Below are 12,175 nucleotides of genomic sequence, written 5' to 3' on the forward strand. Positions count from 1 at the left end.
ACAAGAAATAAAAGCAAGAAACAACAACTGGGATAGATTCAAAGTAAATAGCTTTCTCTCAGCAAAGGAAACTATCAGTAATGTGAAGAGAGAGCCTACTGAGTGGGAGAATATCTTTGCCACTCATACTTCAGATAGAGCGCTAATTTCCAGAATATATAAAGAATTCAAAAAACTCTACACCAAGAATACAAATAATCCAATCAACAAATGGTCTAAGGAAATGAATAGACACTTCACAGAAGATGATATACAAGCAATCAACAGATATATGAAAAAATGTTCAACATCTCTAGTAATAAGAGAAATACAAATCAAAACTACCTTAAGATTTCATCTCACCCCAATTAGAATGGCGATTATCAAGAACACAAGCAACAATAGGTGTTGGCGAGGATGTGGGGAGAAAGGTACACTCATACATTGCTGGTGGGGTTGCAAATTAGTGCAGTCACTCTGGAAAGCAGTGTGGAGATTCCTCAGAAAGCTTGGAATGGAACCACCATTTGACCCAGCTATCCCACTCCTTGGCCTCTACCCAAAGGACTTAAAATCAGCATATTACAGAGATACAGCCACATCAATGTTCATTGCTGCTCAATTCACCATAGCCAGATTGTGGAACCAACCTAGATGCCCTTCAGTTGATGAATGGATAAGAAACTGTGGCATATATATACAATGGAATATTACTCCGCAATGAAGAATGATAAAATTATGTCATTTGCAGGCAAATGGATGAAATTGGAGAATATCATGCTAAGTGAGATAAGCCAATCTCAAAAAAATCAAAGGATGAATGATCTCGCTGATAAGCGGATGGGGACATATAATGGGGGGTGGGAGGGGTTAGTGTTAGGGTTAGGGTTAGGTTTAGGGTTAGGGATAAGGAGGGTGGTAAGAATGGAGGAAGGAAGGACTGTATACAGGGAAAAGGGGTGGGGGGGAAGGGAAAAAAATAACAATGAATCAAACAACATTACCCTATGTAAATTTATGATTACACAAATGGTATGCTTTGACTCCGTGTACAAATAGAGAAACAACATGTATCCCATTTGTTTACAATAATTAAAAAAATTAAAAATTAAAAAATTTTTAAAAAATTAAAATATCTAGAAAAATACTGACACATAGTTGATCCCAATAAGCTTTATTTTTTAATGAATTATTTAGTTCATATATTAATAACTGGCTACCTCCTGTTATTCATAAAGCATGTTCTTTTTAGATGTGGGTCATTTATAAATCAGGGAATGTCAGTGTTTAAAAATTTGTTTAATATAGTCATGTAATATTTTTAAAACCTACCCTTTTCACCATTAGAAAAGTATGATGGGTTTTCCTGAGTAAAATATACAGCAAGGAAAGGAACTTTATAAGCCTTTAGATTTGGATAACAGCTTTCAGAGATTAAGAAAACTTTGATCCCAGTGTGGAATCAAATAAATATATATATTCCTAAGTTTTAAATAATTTTAATTCATTAGCAAAGAAAGAATGATATTTTAAATTGTTCATTTGGTAGATCTAGAAAATATAGTTTGATAATGACCATTTTACAGACTTAAATAAGTCTGTGAATGTCAGACTTTGTCATAAAGTGAATCGACAGTGAATCGACAGAAAATGTCTCCTTTGCTTTAAAAAATAAATCTGATAAAGTAGATGAAAACAGATTTGTAAGTTAAAGCAAGTGAATAGAGCCTGGCACTGTCTCTCTTGAGAATCATGAAAGTATCATAGAACTCTCTGGCTTTCTGTGTAACATTTTAAAACCACAAATAAGACAGTACTTTTGGGGACTGGGTTGTGTCTCAATGGTAAAGCACCTACCTAGCATGTGTGAGGCACTGGGTTCGATCCTCAGCACCACATAAAAATAAATAAAGTTATTGTGTCCATCTACAACTAAAAAATATTTTTTAAAAAGTAGTCCTTATGGTCCTTTCTGGCTCTAATGTACAATCCAATAAACTTAATTATTTTGAGCAGCTTTTTAGGAACTTATCAGAAATTAAAAGAGCCCTAATGTGGGGACCATAACTCAGATCATGAGGGCTTTGTGACATTTATTTCCTCACTAAATGATAGTCCTTTTTAAGTTATTCATAATTGATTTTTTTTTGGATAATGTGTTCCCTTTTTTGTTTTTTTCTTTTGAGTTTCTGTTTCCTTCTGGTACTGGGGATTGAACCCCAGATCCTCAGTGTATGTCAGTTAATTTGTTTATCGTTAATTATTTATGTTCACTTTTTATCTTTAATTTTTTTGTTTTAGAAAGGGCTAAGAACTCTCTGTATAGCCTTTAGACAATTTACATCTAAAGAATATGAAGAAATAGATAGGCGCCTATTTGAAGCCAGGACTGCCTTGCAGCAACGGGAAGAGAAGTTAGCTAATGTCTTCCAATTTATAGAAAAAGACCTGATACTACTTGGAGCTACAGCAGTGGAAGACAGGTAAGTATGAGATAAGTAAGCAATATCATTTTTCTCTCATAAAAATATTTAGCCAAGAATTTTTAATATATGAAATAGGTTCTGCTTATTAACATCCTATTTTGATATCTTTAAAATAAAAATATAAAAATATTTAAAATCAAAATGGAGAATTAAAGTCTTAATTTTCCCCGTGATATCCTATTTTTATATCCTATTTTTCTAGCTGGAGATCTGAGAATGGATAAAAGAAAGCACTTATCTGTAGTTCTCCCTTTAGTCTTGAATTCTTAGAGTACTCCGCAGTCATGTACCGTGCAAAGACATGCCTACTTCTTCAGCCAGACCTCCCAATGCTGTCTCTTTCTACTTTATGCCTCAATGATACCACACTGATTTTAGTTCTCTGCACATGGGCTCTAGTTAGAAATATTCTACTTTAGGACTGGGGAGATAGCTCAAGCACAAGGCCCTGGGTTCGATCCCCAGCACTGCAAAAAAAAAAAAAAAATTTACTTTATACACTTGTTCCCCTGGCAAGGCTGTGCCTTCTACCTGGATGATTCTTTCCTTTTGTAGATACATCTGCAAATACCTGTTCATAAATTATAGCATAGATATTAACCTTACTCCAATAAGTCCTTTTCTGACACCTAACAGTATAAAAATTCTCTTCTTCTTGAAATCACCATGTTTTATGTATTTCCATTGTTGTCCTTGTGAAACTATATTTTATTTATTTATTTTTATTCATTTATTTTGATTCATTGCACACAATGGGATATAACTGCTGTTTCTCTGGTAGTACACAAAGTAGAGTCGCCCATTTGTGTAATCATACATGTACATAGGGTAATGATGTTTGTCTCATTCTGTTTTATATATATATATACACACACACACATATATATAAAATATATGTATATATCATACATACATATTTTCCCTTAGCCTATGAATTCCTTGTGGTTCATTTATTTGTCATTATTGCCAAGCATCTGTCTCAGTGTTTCTTGCATTAAAATTCTGTGAATTAAATTGGATTCTGCACATTAAGCCTGTGGTTATATATTCTTCTACCCCCAGATCTAAGGGTGTTTGTATATTTTTTAATCCAGATTTCGTTTACTTTTTAGTTCTCCTCATAAGAGTTCTTAGATTCACTCAAAGTTACATAGGCCTCTGTTTTCCACAGTCTGATTTTTTAACTACAAGAGTGATTTTCTTATCAAAAAGAAAAAAAAGAGAAAGAGGGAGAAATCTTCTGATTTGAAATTTAAGATTTTCTAGGGCATGTGTGTATAGCTCAGTGGCAGAGTGCTTACGGTAGTAAGCATGAAGCCCTGGGTTTGTTCCCCAGCACTGCCAAAGGGTGCAGTGCTGGGAGTGGGGTAGGGAGTGCTTCCTAATAAAATAGGAATTTATGATGAACAAAATTTGGTCTCATAAAATTCAACTTTGAAGATATACTCTTAAAATATGAAGTTGCAGATTTTAATTGGTTGATTTTTAGGTGAGCCAGATTATCATTAGTCAGTTTATACTTGTTTCCTCCATAACAGGAGAAATTTTCAGTTATATGCTATGCTTGTAGCATGCCTAGATTGAGTTCAGACTTGATTTTATGTATATTATGTGGTTTGCATTTATTAGTCAGAAAAATATTCTCTTCAACTAAGTTTGTGACTTTTATTTCAGACTACAAGATAAAGTTCGAGAAACTATTGAAGCATTGAGAATGGCTGGTATCAAAGTATGGTACTTACTGGAGATAAACATGAAACAGCTGTTAGTGTGAGTTTATCATGTGGACATTTTCATAGAACTATGAACATCCTTGAACTTATAAACCAGAAGTCAGATAGTGAATGTGCTGAACAACTGAGGCAACTTGCCAGAAGGTAAGAACTTAGGTATCTGGATTGTGTAGTTTGGGGATCAACAAACTGTAAGACCCACTGCCACTGCCCAATTTTTATGGTTCATGAGCTAAAGATAGTTTTTACATTTTTTATGGGTAAAAAATAATCCAAAGATGGTATTTCATGAGATGAAAATTATATGAAATTCAGATTTCAGTGTCTGTAAATAAAATTTGATTACAACACAACCACATAAATTTGTTTACCTACTGTTATAACTGTTGCAGCATCAGAGTTGAGTAGTTGCAACAGACCTTATAAAGTTCTCTCATCATTTCACACTGTTGCTGGTACACTACAACATCACAGGGACACAGTTACAACTCAACAGTGTTTTGAGTGCCATGCATGGCACCATATTTTGGCATTTTACTATTTTTTATTGTCAGTATATAATCATGACAAAACAAGAAAAATGGACCCTAATATTACAATTTTAAGGCACAGTGTAGTGGAGATTACTTTATTGTTGAAGTAGGTTGTAAACATTTTATTATGCAGTGGTATTTAGCTGGACCACCTGTTTGAAAAGACATCGTCAAAGATGAATTTTAAAATCTCATAATATAGTTCTATTGTATTAAAATATCGACTCATTACAGATCAGCAGTTAGTATTAATAGATGAACATTATAATTATTATTAATAGTAGGGAACATTAACTTTGAACTCCACTTCAGCAAAATATTACTTCCCTCATAAAAAGATTATCATTCTTCTTACTAGTAGGCCTCTACTATAAATAAAATTGTACTCAGTTTTTACTACATTGTTATAAGTTCTTTTTTCTCTCATTATGTAAGTACCTATATAACATTTCACCCACAAAACCCAAAGTTGAAATGCTTGCTCTCTGGGCCTTTACAAAAAACATTTGCTAACTCCTGATCTAGTTCAAAGTAATGTGCATTTTACTGTTCAAAGATTATTTCATAAGAATTTATACTGTAAATTATATGTATATAAAAAATAATTGTACTATAAATTATACATATAAATAATTATACTCTAAATGATATATATATACATCTATAATATACATGTGTATGTATATATATATATATATACATTTTTTTTTTTGGTACAGAGACTTGAACCCTGGAGCACTCAACCACTGAGCCACATCCCCAGCCCCTGCTTTATATTTTATTTAGAGATAGGGTCTCACTGAGTTGCTTAGGGCTTCATTAAGTTGCTGAGACTGGCTTTGAATTCACAATCCTCCTGTCTTAGCCTCGAAAGCTGTTGGGATTACAGGCATGAGCCACCATGCCCAGCTATAAATTATCTTTTTTACAAATTTGTTTTTGGAGGTAGATCAGATTTTTTTAAGTGCCTACATTTAACCATCTAAATTTTCATAATAAATGCAGGAGTGCTTCAGTGTGAGCATTGGGGTTGGTCGTATGTAGACATATTTAGTCTCCTATAGGTACTTGTTATTTACAGTCTTGTGATACTAACTCAGAAAAACAAACCAAAAAGACGAGGCCATAATTGTTAATATTCATTCAGTGTTCCATTTATATTTGTTATGTAGGCATTGATACAGTAATGAAGACTAGATTTCATAAAAGAAAAACTTTTTTAAGAAATATTTTTAAAAGACAGTACACTTGCCAGAAGGATTATTACTTGAGTACAAAAAGGCAGTTGATCTAAGTAATTATACCATAGTTGGTATTAGTGTCACCATCATTGTGGTTGCTTAAACATTTAAATACCATAATGTCAAGGAAAACTCCCCAAAATAGAAATTAATTGCTTAAAATCATGTACTTTATTTATGCTTTTGGAATTATTTTTTCTGATCATAATAATAATTGTCTACTTGAAAAAGTACTGAAAATTATAAAGACAATATGTTGGTTAATAACAATATAAATATCTAAAGATATTTACCATTTCTTTATATCTTCTATATATGTACTCTTAATGAAAGTGTTATGATCATTAGTATTCATTCCCTTTTTCTAATATTGTTTTCAAAAACTATATTGTCGGAAGTAAACACATAAAGTAAATTTTAGACTTATTATATTAGTCTGTTTGCATTACTATAACAAAGTACCTGAGATGAGGTAATTTATAAAGAACAGAAACTTATTTTTTATAGTTCTGCAGTCTGGAAGTCCAAGATCAACACACCAGTAAGTTACATGGCGAAGGCTGCTCCCACCTTATTTGAGTGAAAGCTGTGTAATAAAGGACAGGAGAAGGCAAACTCAAATTTTTTTTTTCCTTTTTGCTGGTACTAGGGATTGAACTCAGGGCCTCATGCATGCTAAACAGTCAGTCTGCCCCTGAGCTATGTCAACAGCCCTAAGGGCAAATTCTCTGAAGCCTCTAGGCAGTAATCCATGAGGGCAGAGCCTTCATGATTTAATCACTTCCCAAAAGATCCCTCCTCTCAGTACCATGAGAATGGGATTAAGTTTTTTATGAACTTTGGAGGTAACAAACCATAGCACTTGCTATGTGAAAATTATATTTTAGAAATGTATCTTTTTGGTGAAACACATTTTCCAATATAACCAACATATGTGAATAAGATTTTGATTTATAGACTTTCATAAGTATCGGTAAATTTTTGACAAAAATATGAAGTGGAGCAAAGAATTCTATACCTCTGAAAAGTTTTTATATCCATTCCTTCACAAACATATATTACCTCCTCTATCTAGATGCTAGAAGCATGGTCTTATAAGTTGTGATATCTACTCTTAAAATATTAATAGCCATATAGGGAGAACAAAGAAGTGAGTACATGTCATAGACCTGTCACAACCAAATTGTAACTGAGGCAAGAATAGAAGTTTTGGAGGACTGAAGAGGGAAGCTTAACCTCAGACCAGAGTTATCAGGGAACGTTCTGGAAGAATTGATGATTGTATTACCTCCTGAGAGATGAACTGTTAACTGGACAGAGTGACATCAAGAAATGGGGCAAGGGGAGGGGGCAAGAGAAGAATGGAGGAACTTTGGATGGTGTAGAGGAAAATGGGGCAGGAGGGGTTGAGGGAAGGAAAGATAGTAGACTGAGACAGACAGTATTTCCCTATGTGTATGTATGATTACATGAATGGTGTGAATCTACATTGTGTATAACCATAGAAATGAAAAGTCGTACTCCATTTGTGTACAATGAATCAAAATGCATTCTGTAAAAATTAAAAAAAAAAAAAAAAAGCAAAGGGTATTGTGGATGCAAGGTCCAGAGCTGGGGGTCGGGGTTCATGATAGTAAAGTGTGGTCAAAGAATGAGGGAGTGGTGACATATGAGGCCACCAAGATAGGCGATGCTGCCTCTTGCGTGCCAGAACTTAGGTATTTTTCCATATTTCTTAAATATTGTCCCATAGATTTATCAAGCCTGCCTAGAGGAAATTGAATTAGTGTTCCTTCAGAAGGTTCCCTAGGAAAACTGATCTCATCTGTCCCACTCTTGGCTGCTACTGCTTCTGAGGCATGTTGTTGAGACCCTGCTTTAGAACAGGTGGAAGATGTCAGCCACAGTCCAGGTTTCTAAATAGGGAAGAAAATCAGTCAGCATAGATATTGAGTTTGGTTATTGGAGATTAAATAAAGGGAAAAAAATAGACATTTTAAAATTTTTCATGGTGTGGACTATATTGCTTAAGTGAAGTACAGCACAATAACGATTAGGCAGAATACAAAAGGCATCCTTTTAACCTACGGAAAATTTTTTTTCTATGTTAAGACTAAAATCTCAGTTATGTTTAACTTTTGTAGCTTGTTGCTCATTTATTATTATTCTTATTTTTCATTTTAAAATGAGGGATATTTCTCAGAAGCATCTTGTGAATTTGTAGTATTTTCTTCGTGGTGTATATAGCACAGAGTTACCTTAAGTGCTAGTTTTCACAACATAAAGGAACTTGCACCAGAGGTAAATCTGTGTACTACTTTATCAAGAAACTCTATAACTGCTGTCTGCAATGGTGCATACCTGTAATCCCATCTGTTGAGGCTGAGGCAGGAGGATTGCAAGATCAAGGTCAGCCTGGGTAACTAGCAAGACCTTGTCTCAAAATGAAAAATGAAAAGGGTTGGGGATATAGCTCAGTGGTAGAGCATGCCTAGGCTCAATCCCCAGTATTAGGAGGGAAAAAAAAAAAAAAAAAGAGGAGAAAGTCTAATTACCAAAGATGGATTGGGGGAAAACAGTTGTACAAAATAGTATGTTTAGTGATATGGTTGATTACTTACTGTGGATGCTCCTTATCTCTTCCTGGCAACAAATAGTTTGACCACTGCTAGTAAGCAGACCGTACTTTGAGTAACATTTGTTTAGTGTAGCCCCACAAGTAGGTTGTTATTCTCATTCCACCATAGTAATATCTGGCATTACAATCCAGTTATAGGAATTAGTATCAGAAGATATTACTAATTGCTTCATTTCTTTCTTTCCTGCTCACACATATTGACTATAGTACATGGTTTTCCTAGGTAGTCTTGATTTTATTTAACCTTTTTAAATGAGGATTTACTAAATTTATGTAACCAACAATGCTTCTGTTTTTGTAAGAATTTTCATAACAGTTTCAAAAAATATCCTCAGATTATATGTTACAGTTCACATTTTATTATTGATACCATATTTATGTATCAGTTCTTTGTAAAATTGAATATCATTTATTTTATTCATCATTTTGTTGACTTTCAGTTCTACTTAATTTTTAATATTCAGATAATACAACTGAGTTTGTTCCCTGGCTTATCAATCTTATATCAGTTAAGTCTATGGTTGAACTCTCCAATTTAAAGTAAGAATTTTGTTCTATGTGTGTTTTAAAGAGGATATAATTATTCTCTCTTTCAGAATTACAGAGGATCATGTGATTCAGCATGGGCTTGTAGTAGATGGGACCAGCCTATCTCTTGCACTCAGGGAACATGAAAAACTATTTATGGAAGTTTGCAGAAATTGTTCAGCTGTATTATGCTGTCGTATGGCACCACTGCAGAAAGCAAAAGTATGTATATTTTACAAGTTCCATAAAGATATTAGATCTAAAAATATTAAGGTTAATGCCTAAATAGTTTCCATACGGTGGTTTGTAGTATATGAATCTAAGAGTCAGTCTCTTTCCATATTATAATTTTAATCATTTACTTAAACTTTTAGAATTCTCAGAGTAAATATTGAAGTTTTTAGTATTCATAGTGACCCAGAAAATCTGTACTAGATGGCAGTTTGTGATCTTGCCAAACATAAATTTGAACTGTGATAATTAACATTGAACAAATACTTAGTGAAAGAGCCTAGGAGTCTTGAAGTCATCTGCACTTTCAGATGGTTCTGTTGATCTCTGCTTATTTTTGTGTTCTCCTGAAGGATAATTCTTTGTTAAAAGTGACTATCAAGTGATAAATAGGAGTTTAGTAAAAATTTTAAAAGACAATTATCTTGTAATACATAGCTATTATATATAAGAAATATTTATTTTTTAGCTACCTGTGATTCAAGTGAAAGCCTATGCAAATATTTTTTGTAATTCCATATTGGGAATTTGAGGTGTTAAACCTTATTTTTCACAAATGTCTCTTGTAGTACACATTTAAATACCGATTGCTTCACATATAAACCTTAATAAATTAGATAATTCATTTTTGGTTTCAAGGAATTTTGTTATAGTGCCATATCATATATCCTAGTGTGTTAGTCAGTTTTTTGTTACTATGACAGAACACCTGAGAATATCACCTTGGAGCAGGGTTTATTTTGGCTATTTAAGAAACTTCAGTCTGTGATTATTGCTTTGGGCATGAGGCAGGCAGAACTTCCATGGGTAAAGGACGTGGCATATGAAAGCTGCTCAGCTCATGACAGGAAGCGGGAGATGGGAAGGCTGGGGACAAGATATAGTCCCCCAAGAGCATATACTGAAGACACCCCTCCCCATCAACTAGGTCCCACCTCTACCAATTTCCACCATTTCCCAGCAGTCCATTTGAATTATGAATCCCATAATAGATTAATCCACTGATGAGATTAGAGTCTTCATGATGCAATCATTTTCTAAAAAACACCTATGAACATTGCTGCTTTAGGAACCAAACCTTCAAAACATGAGCCTTTGGTGGACATTTCAGATCAAAACAACACAACCCATGTTGGATACTGAAACTGGAGACCAAACAGACTAATTCCTAGGTTCTTGGTCTTTTTTTTTTTTTTTTTTTTTTTGGTGGTACTGAGGATTGAACCCAGGGCCTTGTGCATGCAAAGTGGTCTCACTAAGTTGCTTAGGCCCTTACTAAGTTGATGAGACTGGTCTTGAACTTGTGATCCTCCAACCTCAGCTGCCTGAGTTGCTGAGATTACAGGTGTGCCCCACCATGCTTAGCTTGCCTAGGTTCAGAGAATCTGAATTTAATATTAATTGCTTTTGCAAATTTCATATTTTGCTTATTATAAAAGAAAATAATTGTTCCTCTTAGCAAATAAAAGAATGAGAAAAAAAAATTTGTCTGACAATTCAGTTAAGTGAAGTTATATTTTAATAATTTTATTTTTTACACAATAGTTATTACTTTTTGAAAATTTAAGATATATTTTTAAAATTCTTTCTCATTATCATAAAATTCAAATATAATACCCTCTTTTGTCATGACATTTCTGAAAGACATTCCTGAAACCTTAATGGAGGCATTCCTCAAAAAAATGAACCCCAGTGCATAATATTATCTAATATAAAATTAAATATTTTTTCAATAGTGTCCTTATTACAGTCATTTCAGATAAATGACATTCACACATGCAAGAAAAATAAAAAATTTTATCATAAAGAACTAATTCATTGTATGTCTTCCAGGTAATAAGACTAATAAAATCTCACCTGAGAAACCTATAACATTGGCTGTTGGTGATGGTGCTAATGATGTAAGCATGATACAAGAAGCACATGTTGGCATAGGTGATTGACTTTTTTCCTGAATTTCAAAGTTGCTGTAATTATTTGGTGGTTCAGATTTTCCTTTGTAAATTAAAGTACAATATCAAATATATGTAAATGAAAACTAAGTGCACATTGTAGTATGTCCAGTGTATCCCAATCAGAAATGATTATAATTAGGCACACTATTTAGGATATTTTAGTTCTAATTTTAAAGGAAATAAATACTACATTAGTGAATTGTATCTTTGCCAATTTTCCTTCACAGGAAAAATATATTTTTTCACGCCATCTCACACCTTGTAAAATACTTTCGAATTATTTGATCCATAAATTTATGATTTACATAGTTGTCCTTATGGTTTAAAATTCTTATTTTAGAATTACTATGATTTTTGGTGAAACTAAAGATTCTGCAACACATACAAAGACAATTTTAAAGATGAGAAATAATACTAAACAATAGTAAAAGAATAAAATCTCAAACAATTTGTGATTTTAATACCTTTATTCTAATTTCTGCTCTTGCCAGACTTTGAGTTTACAATACTATACCATAGTATTAGTAATAATTTATTAATCATTTTCTTTTTAACATATCCTGTCTTCCTCTGTCATTTTATTTATAAATACAGAGTCAAAGATAAAAGTATGGTCATGGATTTTTTTGTTGTTGTCAAAGGATAAAATTTGAGAGTTAGGCTAACCCTCATTCTGTAATAGTCTTCATTATGGCAGTTAGTTATCAAGTCTGTTATTTCCAGTTTATCCCTCAAATCAACTCCTTACTCTTTGGGATAATTGTTCGTTTGAATTTTAATTTCTTTCTAGTTGTACATTGTTGTTCCCCATAAATCTCCATATTAATTTGATAATTTCATATATCATACAT

The 12,175-nt window shown here is 33.1% G+C and overlaps 1 protein-coding gene across 1 annotated transcript in view; it reads left to right on the forward strand.

Annotated features, from left to right (window-relative positions):
* Positions 1-12,175, forward strand: part of Atp11b (ATPase phospholipid transporting 11B (putative)) — a 111,993-nt gene that overhangs the window by 57,499 nt on the left and 42,319 nt on the right. The window contains 5 exon segments of the mRNA XM_047563261.1: positions 2,281-2,462; positions 4,140-4,198; positions 4,201-4,342; positions 9,207-9,364; positions 11,203-11,304. Coding sequence (XP_047419217.1) covers positions 2,281-2,462; positions 4,140-4,198; positions 4,201-4,342; positions 9,207-9,364; positions 11,203-11,304 — 643 coding nt within the window.

The sequence above is a fragment of the Sciurus carolinensis genome, chromosome 9 (genome assembly GCF_902686445.1).
Source record: "Sciurus carolinensis chromosome 9, mSciCar1.2, whole genome shotgun sequence".
In the NCBI taxonomy this organism is placed as follows: domain Eukaryota; kingdom Metazoa; phylum Chordata; class Mammalia; order Rodentia; family Sciuridae; genus Sciurus; species Sciurus carolinensis.